The sequence below is a fragment of the Ruditapes philippinarum genome, unplaced genomic scaffold, assembly GCF_026571515.1.
Source record: "Ruditapes philippinarum isolate M1 unplaced genomic scaffold, ASM2657151v2 ctg1002_1_1_1_1, whole genome shotgun sequence".
Lineage (NCBI taxonomy): Eukaryota > Metazoa > Mollusca > Bivalvia > Venerida > Veneridae > Ruditapes > Ruditapes philippinarum.
The window spans coordinates 86,024-102,643 of record NW_026863932.1 but is presented as its reverse complement, the minus strand read 5'-3'; the positions used below and the strand labels follow the sequence as shown (position 1 = coordinate 102,643).

Genomic DNA, 16,620 nt, shown 5'->3' with positions numbered 1-16,620 from the left:
TCAAACTAGAAAAGCAAGTTTTTATTTTTTTCAAAATTTCATTAATCAGCTACAAAAATAGTCAGTAGAACATGTAATTCAGTTAAACTAAATTACAGTTTTCACCTTATCAGCTAATTAAAACCACATTTAGCAACTGTTGTACAATTAACTTTCTTCTACTGTCCTTAAAAGTTTTATTTAAAGAAACAAAAATTACAAAATCAATAGATATACTCTTATTTTCTAGGAAAATTAAGGTAAAATGATCTCCATTGATAAAAGCATGTACACGCAAAGCCTTAAAGCTTCCTTATTATCATAATGACCAGGTTTGTCATTAACAAAACTAAATGAGCCGTGCCATGACAAATCCAACATAGTGCGTTTGCGACCAGCATGGATCCAGACCAGCCTGCGCATCCACGCAGTCTGATCAGGATCCATGCTGTTCGCTTACTTACCCTACTACAAGTAGAGAAACTAAAAGCGAACAGCATGGATCCTGATCAGACTGTGCGGATGCGCAGGCTGGTCTGGATCCATGCTGGTTGCAAACGCACTATGTTGGTTTTGTCATGACGCGGCTCAAATTAGCTCGGTGAACTCTTTATTGGAAAGCAACATGGAGATTTCTAATCCATTCATGAACTTTAAATGACCTGTAAAAATGACCTACAAAGTTCTAAAATGCTGGTATTTCTTCCAGCAAAATTCCACTGAAAGGTGACTGAAGCTAAGTCACTATTTAAATGATATTATGTGAAAAAAAATGCATAAAAACCAATTTACTACCTAAAGGACAAGAATATTTGAGAATATTCACCCATCTAAAAGTACTTTCAAGAAATGTAGGTATATCATTATTATTATTTAATAATATTCATATATTCATGATTTATTAAATAAATCAATTAATATTCCAGTAAGACATATAAAGTATATGTCTTATTGGAATATTTATGTATTTATTTCATTAATTGACTGGTTATGTTTTTTGTTTGTGAGTTTTTTTTCCCATCATATGTTTGGTTTGAGGTCAGAATAAAAATCATTTCTATCTTAACTTTGGTCATTTTCTTAAATTAAAGTAAAGGTTTAATATATCATATATTAACATAAGGTGAAAAATAAACATACATATTTGTCATAAATGCCTCCTGTACTTCCTAAAATTTTCCTGGCAAATAGTGAAATTCATTGTTATTTTATATTTAATCCATAATGTGCTGACACCGAAAGTGATAAACCTTTGCCACCAGTATAGAGCCAGGCTGCCCTGCACATCCGTGCAGTCTGACCAGGCTCTATACTGTTGGCTAACTATAAACTTTTGATCCTGACATCCCCAAAACTGATAATTGACAGTTCCCAAAATGGAAGCTGGACAAGTCCATGTCAGAAATTCAGCAAGTTAAGTTCAAAGTAAAGTTTTCGCACTTGGAAATAGTGCAGCCAAGGTTTTATGTTTATCTGCAACATAATGCATCTTGTAAAATGATAGGACATATTATTTGTATGCATTTATTTTGCATGTTATTTACATGTAAACAACAGACAACCAGTCTTTGAAGTGCTGGTATCTTAGTTTTTTTTTATATATATGATCAGTACATGTGCTGGGATTGACAAATATGCATTTTTTTTGGATTTTAAAGGCATTTTGAGCTCCACACCCCAAGTGTCTGTGGTATTTAAGACGTGACTGTGATGTGATTTCTACCATTTATATAGATATTTTATTTGTAACATTAGAATATAAGTAACATAAAATAAAATTGCCATTAGCTTAATTGTCAATTTAGTATCGGTAAACCTTGAAAATTGTTTATTTTTTCTCAAAGCTCCTAAAATTTCTTTCCCACAGACAAAAAAAACCCAACAAAATAGAATAATTATATAAAAGTCTTCATTTATACCAGACAAATAATGATTTTAAAATCAGTCATGTTGCGTTGAAATTTCCATCATAGGAAAATAATTGTTTTTTTTGAAGATAATAAAATCTTCAATCTAGAAAGATTATAATTTATACATAACAATAGAATTATAGAACAAAAGCAATTCTTATATCAAAGAAAAGTTTGTATTTTTTTCCTGCCAAATACTTTAATTTCAAGAATTGACTAAATAATTATTATGTATCAACTCTTGTAAAAAATTATATACCAACCAGTGTAAATAACTATATGCCAATCAGTGTAGATAATTATATACCAACCCATGTAAATAATTACATACCAACCAGTGTAAATAATTATATACCAACCAGTGTAAATAATTACATACCAACCCATGTAAATAATTATATACCAACCCATGTAAATAATTACATACCAACCCATGTAAATAATTATATACCAACCTATGTAAATAATTACATACCAACCAGTGTAAATGATTATATACCAACCCATGTAAATAATAACATACCAACCAATGTAAATAATTATATACCAACCAGTGTAAATAATTATATACCAACCCATGTAAATATACACCAACCAGTGTAAATACTTATATACCAACCCATGTAAATAATTATATACCAAACAATGAACAAAATTGTGTCAAGAATAAAAATATTTAACAAAGGTGCAGCATAATTATCAGTTACTAGTAAGAATAAAATTGAAAGTAAAATAGAAAATACTTTTACAAGATGGTTTTTAAAGACCAAGAACTTGATTAAATACACAGGTACTTCAATAAAGTACTTAGTAAGCCTTCAGTGCAAGTGTACTAAGCTAATTAAAGAAGGTTGCCCTTCATCCTCTTATTCTGTATAAATGTACTTTCTGAACATGCAATGCATATTAGATGTCTTTGCCATGTATACAATTTCTCCTTTGACAAATCCAATGTCCATCAAATAATGTAGCTGTCAGTGTTTTAATTAAGGAAAATACAGTAAATAGAAGAAAAATTCCCTTGCTTTAATTAGCAAAAATAGGGTATGTGAAAAAAAAGTAATATTCTTCAATGTCACTGTCAGATTGGAATATTACATGATTACTTATTTTATATAAAATGACATATATCCTTGTAATAGAAAGCATATAGCAGGATAAATGTCAACAAAATAGGCTTATATTACCATTCAATGTCATCATAATGTATAAGACTTAACTAACATCAAAAACAGAATACCTTAAATTAAGATGTATATATTATATTAAATATTATATTGCCAAAAAAAACCCTAAGGAAACCAAAAATTTTGATAAAAAAAACAGGTTATTTCAAGGTATTTATGCTTATAACAGTTATATTAACTATAATAACTTGTATTTCAACCCTAACCCAGCTGAATTTCTGAAATGGACTGTTCCATCTTCCATTTTTGGAACTGTCCATTATCAATATACAAGTGGCAAAGGCTTATCACTTTTGGTTCCAGCAAGGATATGGGAATTATAGATTTCATAAAACCATTTATTACAGTGTATGGTCAACATTATCAGTATACATATACACAATTTGATTTATGAACATTTTCCTCATGACAATACCAATAAATTTATTTATTCAGAAGTAAAGAAAAGAAAATAATGTACAAACCCCTAAAGTTGTGAAATGAATTTGCTCATTTCGATCTCGAGCAGTCCATTGTTATAATATGGGTGTTCAATACCATAATAATAACAATTGAACAGCAGACGGTATAAAGTTTGCTTACACTGCACCATTGTGCTGCCTGGCCTGTATATATACTAGTGCCATATTGTCAGTCCTAATTGCCACAAGAATTCACAGAGGAATTTTTTTAGTATGTAAATAGCTCTTGACTTTAATGCTACATATAAATCTACATTTGAAAGCCATTAGTTGAAAAGATATTTTTAATGGTTATATGGTCCGGTCTAAATAGTAATATTAAATACCAAACATCCAGTCTAAATGGTTATGTACCAAACAACTGTTGCAATTTCTGATTATATAGTCAAGTCTAAATGGTTATATACCAAATTACTGTTTATACATAACCATATAACCTGTATAAATGTCCATACAATTGTACAATTTATACTATCATAAAGTATCTACTCTTTAAGGCTATTTGTTTTAAAGATACTTTAACAGGTTATTTAATCCAGTCTAAATGGTTATAAACAAAACATTGTTAGCCATATAACTTGTAAAAAAGTCCTATCAATGAATTCATACTACTGTAAAGTATCTATACTTTATATTATCATTAGTTGCCATGATTATTTTTGACAGGTTATATGGTTAAGTCTAAATGGTTATATGCCAAATAACTGTTGATACATAGCCATAAAACCTGTAAAAAGTTCTTAAATTCAACTTAAGCAAATTTTTGGGGATTTTTTTTTCTGCATTAGAATAAAAATTGTTTGCAAAAACTTATAGTAGCTGTGAATATTAAAAATCATATAATCATGACAATTGATCGATGAAAATCAAGTTTATAAACCTTGCAATATTATAAATATATATATAGAATAAAAATGAATAATACAATGAGTTTTACGATGTTTATCATTCACACCTGTCTCAGAAGCCCAGCATTGCAAGAATAGTTTTTGGTTTGTTTACAAGCTTCTCTTACAAATTGGTAAAAGAAATATAAAAGATCCCAATCAAGTCAATAGAATAAGATACAAAATTTAAGTTTCAAAATTCTTTTTGAAATTGAAACAATAGCTTTAGAGAAAATTGAAAAAAATGTCTTTTGAGTTAAATTTATTAAAAATCTCTTTAAAACAGTAGCTTTTGAAAAAAAAATAATCAAAATTCACTTTGAAACAGTGGCCTTTGATACAGGTTTAACAACATCTTAAAGTATCCATTTAAATATTTTATATACAAAATGTCAAACATCTTAACAACAAAACCTTATTTGACATCAAAGGGCATTAAAGTACAAAAATATCTAGAGACAAAATAATTGTCATTTTGAATAATACGCTATGAATACAAGTAAAAAGTACAGTGAAAGTACATTCAACTTTTTCCTAATGGTGTTTTAATGGTTTTTGTTCAATGTATAAAAGTAATGTACCATACCCTGATTAGCACACATCATTATCTTTGATAATTCCTCCTTAACATAAAATGAAGAGTATTTTCTTTCACATTAATGATATATGACAAATCATGTACATTAACCATATCAATACTATAAAGCTCCAAAAGTTTTGATATACAAAATCAGTAAACAAAAATTAGATCACATGTTCAGCATACATTTTCTATGACTTGATGAAAACCTAAAAAAAAAACCTTGATCAATTTGTTCTAGTGATAACAAAGGCTTGCCTAGGCCAGGAGCATACACCAAGGCCAGTCTTAATGCAATCCATTTGTTCTAGTGATTAACAAAGGCTTGTCTAGGCCAGGAGTATACACCAGGCCAGTCTTAATGCAATCCATTTATTCTAGTGATAATAAAGGGTTGCCTAGGCCAGGAGTATACACCAAGGCCATTCTTAATGCAATCCATTTATTCTATTGATAATAAAGGCTTGCCTAGGTCAGGAGTATATACCCAGGCCAGTCTTAATGCAATCAATTTGTTTAAGTGATTAACAAAGGGTTGCCTAGGCTGGAGCATATACCCAGGCCAATCTTTATGCAATCCATTTGTATAAGTGATTAACAAAGGCTTGCCTAGGCCAGGAGCATACATCCAGGTCAGTCTTAATCCAAGTCTTAATCCAATCCATTTGTTTTAGTGAATAACAAAGGCTTGCCTAGGCCAGGAGTATACACCTGGGCCAGTCTAAATACAATCCATTTGTATAAGTGATTAACAACAGCTTGCCTAGGCCAGGAGTATACACCTAGGCCAGTCTAAATAACACTCCATTTGTTCTAGTGATAACAAAGGGTTACCTTGGCCAGGAACATACACCCAGGCCAGTCTTAATGCAATCCATTTATTCTAGTGATACAAAGGCTTGCCTAGGCCAGGACAGTCTTAATGTTTGTTAAGTCTGACTGAACACTCTACTGATGATGATCAGCTGCTTCATTTTAGTATTTTGAAATTGAATTTCCTGAAAATAACAATGGACTGATCCAAATTCAAAGACGGACAAGTCCATTAAGTTAATGTAGCATATGTAACAGAAGCATGCATTTTCTTGTAAAGAGTTAGACGAGGACATTTTCTCAGAAACTATCTATATCATTAAGAAATAGATTGAGAAAATATCTATCTTTAAGCGTAAATTTCAGACATTTTCTCATATACTTTCTATATCACTAAGAGTTATAATCAGACATTTTCTAAGAAATTATCTGTATCATTTAGAGTAAGATTAAGACATTTTCTCAGAAAATATCTTTACATTAAGTCTTACAATCTGACATTTTCTCACAAGCTACCTATACATTACCAGTTAGAATTGTACATTTTCTCACATTATTATCTATCCACTTAAATTCAAAATCAGACATTCCTTACAGACATTGCCTTTATCTCAGAATCTGACATTTTCTAATACCCAATCTTCACATTAGAATTTTGAATTGGACGTATTATCAGAAACTATCTATACATAATAAACAAACATTTTCTAACATTAAAAATTTTTGAATCAGACATATTATCAGAAACTACCTATACATAATAAACAGACATTTTCTAACACCCAATCATCACATTAAAAAATTTTGTATCAGACATATTATCAGAAACTATCTATACATTATAAAACATCATTATAATCATGGTAACCACTATTTCATGCTTAGCCAAACTATCAAACTAATTACTCAGAAAATAATCAATTTACTTTCTTTGCATGATTATAACTTCAAATTATCTAAGGAGTGTTACAAAAAAAAAAACTATGATGTTATTAAACAAAACCAAGAAATTGGAAGCGATGCTGGAAATATCAATTCAGGAAGACAATATTTGTTGACAAAGCATGTTCGTCTGTTCTAAAAGCAAAGTTAATGATTTACTATTCTCCTAGGGATCTGTCAATCAAATGCCTTTGACAGTTTGTTAAATTACATGACAGAAGAGTTGATACACTGATTCATAAGGAGAATGAAAGGTGATTTTCAAGTTTGCCTTTGAATTTCAATTCTGCTTATAGGGATTATACTAGGGTTACTGTACATTTAGGTTTTCATTGACCGCCGTACAGTGACCTACTTTTGGCTCCAAATTCATATCTTTGGCTAATACTCCGTGTAAATTGCATGGAGGTAAATTATTACCAATTTGTGCTTCAAAATTTACTCTTTAAAGGCATGACTGGTAACTTGTCCTGAGGTCGTACTCGACAGCGAAAACTGCATTTTGTGTCTTACTGGGCAGATTAAGCAAAGACTTCATACATACTCCACTTAGGTTTTTCACAATGACTGGACTAGAAATAGATTTCTGAGATTGATGTTCAATTTGAAAAGGTCTAGACCAATGACCTGTGTGCAAAATTTCAGATCACTTGCTTACTCTGTTTTTCAAAAATAATTATTGTAATTTTGAAAATGACCCAAAGTTGAAAAGCATTGCATAATGCTTCTAACTCAAGTCGGGCTTACAATAGCACAAAAATATTCAGTTTATTTCTCACTTTATTTCTGAGTATATTTCTTAATTATCATTCACATATAAGTTAACAGGTTGATCTAATTGTAAGGAATTCAAAATGTTATCTTTTAGGTTTTTGGACCTCAGTGAAGTCCCTTTAAACCAGTACTAAGGGGCATGGATGGTAGCTTGCAATTACCTTTACCATCCATGAACAGGCACAATCAAACCAAGCCTGTATCATTTTCAATTTTGTCATTTTGGGTGTTTTTAAATTAATAAGGGATTCTGTTTTTATCTATGATGAAAAAAGCCTATTTAGTTTATATGGAATTAATTGTAGTTCAATTGTGTAGGAAGCTAAACTCTTCAATTTGTTCCAAGAACCAATCAGTTCTAAGCAACTAGTGTTAAGTTTTGTTCTAATGGAAAGCAATGTAGTGCCATGGCTGAGTTAGGAACATTTCCAACAAATAATCTAAGGATTGGTGGCTGTGTGGGCTCAAACCCTGTCAGGGGCAAGTAATTATATCATTATTACCTTGAAATAATCTGATAAGAAATCAGAATAGAATATAAAACTGCTGGCTATGAAAGATCATTTAATGATCGAGGCATTTTGAAGTCAAATCAGTTCATTACAATAACATGTAATTGAAAACAGGTATTTTAAATGTTAGACAAAAAAACTTCTGTCTTTAAACCATGTACAAGCCAGAGATTCTGCAGGCAAACTTGTATTAAGTAGCAAATCTTTAAAGATATCATAATTACAGCCAATATATTATTAACAAAGTTATTCAAAGCACAATGAAAGATATAACATTACTCTAATGTTAACATAATGTTGATATAAACTAATCAATAAATAAATTACTTCTAAATGCTAAACCATTTTGTTATTATAGAAAACGTTCCTTATAAACTAACGATTTCTTAACATTCTCATTTTCATTAAAAGATAATGAAAGGTCTATGACACTGGTTCACATTTTAAACTTAATAAACACCAATAAGTCTGTACTAAAGATTGTCATTTCGTGACCACTTGAAAGCAGAAACTAATGAAATCCCGAGTTCAATGTTCATTTATGTATTACATATCAAACAAAACATGTATCTTTTACAATGTAAATACATATTATACTATTATTGTGATAGCAAATAACTCTTAGGTCTAAATGAATAAGTTAACCACTGCAACACACTGTTGTCACTTAAAGCAGCACCCCTCCAGATTCATGCTAACCTTTAGAGTATATTTAAAAGTCACATATTCTGAAGTGAACATTCAGAGTATATTTAAAAGTAACATATTCTAATGTGAACATTCAGAGTATATTTAAAAGTAACATATTCTGAAGTGAACATTCAGAGTATATTTAAAAGTAACATATTCTGAAGTGAACAAAAAAATCAATTTACATATTGCAAATGGCACAAAAAATCCATGTTAATTACCAAAAGAGGTCAAATATGTAAAATTGGTCCTTACTGCATTAGTAACAAAGTAGAAATATTGTGATAAGAAACTGTAAAACCAGTCATTAATCACAAATAACATGTAAATTATTACTTGAATTTTGACATTTTAGTTTTCTTAAAATCTTTGAACTTTTTTCTCAAGTTCAATTTTCTGGAAATATATTGGCTCATCTGGAGGCATATGCAGTTTTAATTACTTTGTTTGAACAGCTATTATATTAAACAAAAGCATAATGTAATTGGTACATTTAAGGCATATCAAACACTGTATAAATCAATCAGTACTTGTTGTTACTGTTTATAAAATCTTTGTGTCCCTAGTGTATTTATAAAATGGAGTTTTGTCTTTTTATAACAGATGTAATCTGGAACTTAGCAAAAATGAGTTTTATTTCAAGCTCAAGTCCCAGTACAAACAAACTTTTACCATTACAGCTTCATGGTGCACTACAGTTCACAGTTCATTATACAACTTGTGGCACTGATTTTTGAAGTTGTAACTGTTAAAGGCCTTGAGGTTATAAAACTTTTTTCTCAGTTATGTCTCAGATCTCTGGATTTTCATTGGTCAATTAATTGTACATACATTCTCTGACAGTTTCTGACCAATCAAATCTTTCGTATCGGAGTTTGAGCTTAGAGAATTTCTTTATAGCCTCCGACCCTGTTAAGCTAAGGAAAAACCCAAAATATTCTAGTTTCTTATTTCCGAAGCAAGTCTATAAATCAATCAAAGATCAAGGATAAAATACAGGGTTCAGTCAGGTGCAAATTAAATTGTCAATTTCATATTCATTATCCTTGAATGTCAATGTAGAAGATCGGTTAAGAACTACAAAGTGTAATTGATTAATTTCAATCTAAAATTACAATCGACTGATGTTTTGACACCAGTTTCTAGACCAATAACAAACATCCTTGAAACCAAAAATAGTTTAACTAATGTATCATGCAGGCAAATTAAATGAAAACCTGTCGGTCAACTTAAATAAACGTTCAATCCTATTAAACTTACATAAGACTTTCTTTTATGATAAATTCAAAATTTTTTATATATATATACTGTATACCTTGACACTTGCATTGACATCAATACATAAAATGAAGACAAACTTTAATAATATTCTTAATTAAATATACTTTAAATAACATAGTAATTTAGATAACCTAAAAAACACATTAAAAAATATTTTCAAATATAAAATTTATTTCTGAAGATGCTTTAAATGGAATTCATACAGTAGTGGAAAATATAAATGTCATACATATGATGAATATCTGACAAAAGGGGGAGAGGGCACTTAATTAAAGTAGGAATAAGTTTTAAAGAAGAGCTACATATGTGGTGTTAATGTTCATCTGTTAGGGGCAACCAATTTTGACAAAAATTCTAGGTTTAAAAACTGCAAAAATATAGCATTCAGAATTATGCCCCTTGTCTAACATGATAAGCAAAACTAGTATTCTAAGTTTCATATTGATCACTTTTGAAATTATTTAATATTGGCTACATTTAAGTTTTTGCAAGATGATGATGACAACAACAACAACAATGATGATGATGCAATGATTATAATAGTTCCAACTTTTTCTTTGGAACAGACAAGCTAAAAACCCATTTATGTTACAGTTTTTTTTTTAATCATGTCTAATGGATATCATACCTTTATTATCATTCTTTATTTGATTCCACCATAATAAAGGAAGTGAATCAGTTGGACAGTGTGCTCAACTATTCTCAGTGCTTGATAATACTAAAAGTAAAACAAGAGCCTGGATAATGTAGAAAAAAGGGCCATAACTCTGTCAAAATCCATGTCAATGATATGGGCCTTAGATAAGTACAATGGAAGTAATGTCTTTATTTGATGAGGCAACACAGTTAGGCAAGTCCAGTTTTTCCTGTGAGATATTGACCTCCTTTTATGCTCTAAAATAAATTTTGTTAAGTTTCAACCCATACCTTCAGAAGTTTCAGCATGTAAAAACTTAACCAAACTGTGTCACGGTGACACAAATGCCAATGCCTGAGGGAATACAATAGCTCTTCTTATTGTTTGAATTAAGTCAGGCTAAAAATACTTTTTACGAATTGGATGTGGAATTATTATCATAATCAGATTTTCTATTTCAGATTTCGGGTAAAAATATCACAAATGTCATTCTCTGCCTTGCACTAGAGCACAAATAAGACCGTAATACATTTTTAATACATGTATATTACATAAACATTATCAGGCCATATTCTCTACAAAGCAATAAAATCACGTCCTCCACTCCTTGTCATGAACTAGATTTCATATTACATGCTAGTATGCCATTAACATATTTAAAACACCTCATTTCTTTTTAATCTCAGTCAGATATTTATGATATTGTATTACTTAAATATTTCACAGCAAAAGAAATATGATATCAAAAATCCGTATATTTTTTTCTATTTCAGTAGTAAAGCATCTATTTCTGTCTATTACTTCAAAGATCATGCAAAAGAATACTCAATATAACACAATAGCACTTAAATACATTTACATGCATTAGTTACTTTTTGACACATATTCAAACTGATGTACATTAACAGAACAAAATACTACAGCAAAAACAAACAAAAAAAATTCCTATTTACTAAATAAAGTAACATAAATTGTTCATCAATAAATTCAACTCTTTCATAATTCTATTTTAAGTCTCACTGCTGCCATTTCAATTCTTCTCTCCTTCTTTTCATCCTCTTCATCTTTTTTTTTTGTCACAAAGAAAATCAATGTTACAAAAATGTAATTACCTCCCTTTAATATAAACTTTTTGAACTTAATGTTCACCAGCCCTGCCAATCTTCGATCTATTCACTGTTCTATTATATTTCAACAATCATTTTACTTACCTCACTCTCTGGTCAGTTTAAATTCTTATTATGCAATTATATATTTAAATCTTGGAACACAAATATTATAATGAACTAATTTTTTTTTCAGCCATATTTTTCCTTATCCTGCTCAATTTCCATCTTCCGTCGGAGTATTTCTGCATTTTTCTCCTGTATTTTTTGTATACGTAAATTCAGCACCTCATCTGGATCACCTGAAAAATATAAACATTGGCTATTTATTCATTTCAGATATAACTTATTTATTCATTTTAAGATAGAATTAAAAAAAATCTTCTTTTTTTCCAACTCAAACTTTCTTAACACTGCAAAATAGACTTTTTTCATATCATACAATTTTACTCTTTTTTTTTCATTCTTTTTTATTCTATAAATCTGTTATTTAGGTAAGATACTGTAGTTCACTTTATTTCCTAAACAACTAGCGTGAACCTTGGCAGAAAGATGATCATTCCTGAAAATGGCCAGGTAACCTTCAAGGTCAAGGTCATAAATGAGCCAAGGTCAATTTGTGTTTGATATACATGAAGGTCTTATACTAAAGAATGCTGTGTCTTAATATGAAGTAAATCCATTCATTCATAACAAAGTTATAGCCAGTAACAGCAAAAGAATGAAAATTTCCAAATTTGACCTTTAAGTTCAAGGTCATTTATGAGTGAAGGTCCTGGTCTGTCTAGTTAACTTGAAGGTCTATGTTGTGTTCAAGTTTAAAGACAATCCATTCAAAAATAACAAAAGTGATAGCCCCTTGAAACAAAAAATAAGCAAAATTTAGACATTTGACCTCAAAAGTCAAGGTCATTTATGAATGAAAATTAAATTTAGTCTGGTTTACTGGAAGGTCTTGTCCCAAGGGTTGTTGTGGCCAAGTTTGAAGACAATACACCAAGAACTTCAAAAGTTAGAATCAAGGTTAAAGTTTGCGGACGTGGCCATTACTGTAACAACACCTCAATATATATTTTTTCTTTAAAAAAAAAAAAGTCGAGCTAAAAACTGGTGTATTTATTCATATAAAAGGTAACTATATAATATATGGAACTTTTCAAAATTAATGTACCCTGCGACCAATGACCAGAAATCTTGCTAATTATCTACAAAATGTGATTTTTTCAGAGAACACAAAACAGTACAACAAATTAAACAAGCACGTAGACAATTACAACAAAAGCCACAATGCCTGATATTACTTAAGATGTTTCTCCCCGAAACAACAAAGACTCTTGTCAACCTTTCATATAATCTCTCTCCCAATCAGATTTAATAAGGAAGTTATTATTTGAGAACCTTATATCTCGTCTAATAACCCAATCTGTTGAAGAATTTCCAAGGTAAATTAGAGCCCATCAAAGACACTAATTTAGGTCAATTCTAAGTTAGATCTATTAAATCCAGACTTTAATATCTAAAAGCTCAGGAAATGCTTTCAGCCACTTTTCAGTCTACAACAGAAAACACATATAATGGAATGTTCTCCCATTAAAAGGCTTTTAAGTTCTCCATCAAAGACATGCAAGAAAGAAGCCAGCTCTTATAACGGATGCTGGGTACAACTAATGACAAAATGCAATGAGACAGTAAAACTGTTCCGTCGAAATATTACTTTTCATGGTATATCATTAATTTTGCTTACAAAATTTTATTCCAGCATCATTTCTTTCTCACTCTCACGCTCCAAATTTCACATGCACTCCCTAATGTTCATGCAATGGACTTGTCCACTTGGAGTTGGAACCTTCCATTGTAATATTCTACTGGGATTTTCAAAAATTTAAGATTAAAATGTTTGAAGCTGGAACTTTCAATAATTATTGTAATATTCTAGAGATTTTAAAACTTAAATTGTTTGTATCACCCTACCAATGTAGCTTGATACAATGGTAGGTCAGATTTCATGTGACCTTGACACTCAAGGTAAAGGTCATATGGCAACTTTCAAGCTTTATTGATAGAGGAGGATCATGCATCATTTTTGAAGCAAAATCATGCACCTGAGTAAAGAAAACAATCTCCTGTAAGGTTGTTGGGCAGCTTCTTTCAAAGCAGGATTGGAAATGACCATAGTGACAAGCAAATAATTCTATGATACTTCTCTGACATTAGTCCACTATGTGCTACCACCAAATTATACAGAATCTAACTATTAGGGCTATACAAAAGAAATTGTACAAAAAGTACAGAAGTACTGTTTCGCCTGACTCTGAACTGATTACAAACAAAAAGCAGGCAAGTAATCATCCCTGTAATGTGTGCTCAGAGGGAAAATTACTATCTTAAGTAATATAATTAATAAGCAAAATATAATGTCACAAAACATAGTCAGTTTTCTACACTTAAATAACCTAGTTTCTAACATAATTACCTAACAATTTTCTTTCCACTTAAATAGTTGAAATGCAAATGCCTTTAGAAAATCTAGAATTCTTGAGATATTAATTTGCGGTCAGTGTACTGAAGTTCCTCCTTATTTCTGATATAACAACAGATATATGAATAAAAATTAAAGTACATTATATTCAAATTTTTTCAACTTAAATAAGGGAGCCAGTATTAAATCTACAGTGTCTGGCGTATCTAAATGCATTTATAAGTTACTAGCATTAAAGCTTGATTGATTTTTTTAAAATATTTTGGCTCATCTGGAGGCATACAGCTTAAAAACGCTATGTAAAAATTGGATATAAAAAAATGTAAAAAAATTCTGGAAAGTTAAACATTCATTTTCCTAATAAATTTACAGTTTTGGTCATTCTCTGACTTTCTTTAATGGACTAATGTTCAGCTTCTAATTCTAGAACTGTCCAGTATCAATCTTTTGGACATCAACATGAACATTTTAAGTAAAAGCCTGTAGGAGTAGGGTGTGAGCTTAAATAGGCAAGTTCTAGTTCACGTCCACAATAAAGTTGAAGAGTCTTGCATCTTTTTTTTTTTAATTGCTGCTAAATACTGGATAGATGACCTCCCTTGAAAATAATTAACAAAATGTCAACGTTCTTATATTCTCAAAACTACAAATAACTTTCAAAAATAAACATCCTTGAGTAGATATTGAGTTACTTAGCTCTAAAAATACGCAGAATATATTCTAAATGTGTCGTCTCACCAGCTAAATACAGACATTGTTAACTATTCTAAGAAATTCATTAATTTTGTAGATAAAAATTTTCCTTGAAAAATAGATGAAATAGCTACTTAATTAATCACTTAAGGTAGAATATTGTATTTTATTATCATGAATTAATGAGATACATGTATGTTCTCTTACTTCTTTCTTTTGTTTTTCTTTTTCCTTCCAGATATGGGTCTGGTGAACAGAGTTATTCCCAATGGCAAAAATGCCAAACTTTCCTCCACCAAACTTCACAATTTTAAATACCTGACTTCTATAATAATAATTTGACTGCATTTTCTACCCAATAATTCCCATTGTGACCTTGACATTTCCGCATAAAATACAGTAGAACTTCGGTAAGTCGAAGTTGGAGGGACTTGCGTAAAAACTTCGACACATCGGGACTTCGACTCATGAATCAGTCTGAATTTCACGACAAAATATAAACTCGTGAATAGCCCTAATTATAAGATCTGTAACGTAACCTATTTCATGTTTTTCTTTCATTCATTAATTTGATATTTTACATTATACAATGATAAATATGACATGTTAAGGAACTTTTTATGGGTAATGATTTGGACTACCTGTTGACATATACAATGAAGTTACAAAAGGCGTAACAATACGAAAGGGCAATAACTAAACCAGCTTATAGTAAATATTTCATGTGTGATTATCACGCGACACCGGGTCACGGAAGCACTCAAATGGTAGTTCTAACTGTTTACATGTACTTTCAAATACCGCTACGGCAATTAAAACAGTAACGATTAAAGCATTTTTTCACACATTTAAATGCATACAAAGGCTGTTTGAACACTCGGCTGTGTAATTAACACCTGTCACTAAAGTTGATCGGAAATCGTCTTCGCATCCAGAAAAGGTGTGAAAAATGTCTCGAGATCGAAGGTGTCAAAATAATCAAAGGACTTCAACTTATTTGTGGTAAATTGTACTAGATTTATTCTATACGGACCACGAAAAATCTTAGATTTAAATAGGTTTTTATAAGGAATATATTAGCGAAAAATCGGAATTTCATTTTACTTCGACACATCGAGAAACTCGACTAATCGAAGTTCGACTCATAGAAGTTCTACTGTTGTATGGCAGGTAGGCCTCATCAAGGTGCATCCATCCACACACTGCTAGGTAATGCACATGCACAAATGGTTGTGGCTGGTAAAACTAATCAAGGTGCATCCACATACAAAGTTTGAAAATGCTACAGCAATGCACTTTGATTCAATAACCAGTTTTATGTTTATTATTACAGGCCCTAGTGGCCTTGACCTTCGTCCTTAAACTGAAGTTCATAACCACAAATAATATTAACAAAAACTTTTAAGAAGGACATATTTATGAGTCTTGGATAGTGAACCACAGGAATTTTGTTAGTTTCCAAATGACAGTTATTCAACATTTGTGCCATGGTAATGGTTCTTGGAAATTGACCTTCAATTATTAATATCAGGCAAACATGAACTAGGTTTCAAGTGAATACCATCAGAAGTTTTGAAGATTGATGTAACACAAAAAAAGCTTGAACAAGAATTTTCTAAGTTCGAAAAGGGTTATTATCTGTCAAAATCCATGCTAGTATTACTGGTCATTTAAAGTAACCTCTAGTTA

General features: G+C 30.5%; 1 protein-coding gene across 1 annotated transcript in view; it reads right to left on the bottom strand.

Moving 5' to 3' along the window:
• Nucleotides 1-10,200: 10,200 nt before the first annotated feature.
• LOC132723868 (uncharacterized protein DDB_G0283697-like) overlaps nt 10,201-16,620 on the bottom strand; it is a 54,317-nt gene continuing 47,897 nt past the window's right edge. Inside the window, exon 8 of the mRNA XM_060708672.1 lies at nt 10,201-12,061. Coding sequence (XP_060564655.1) covers nt 11,952-12,061 — 110 coding nt within the window. The 3' untranslated portion in view covers nt 10,201-11,951. The remainder of the gene's footprint in view (nt 12,062-16,620) is intronic.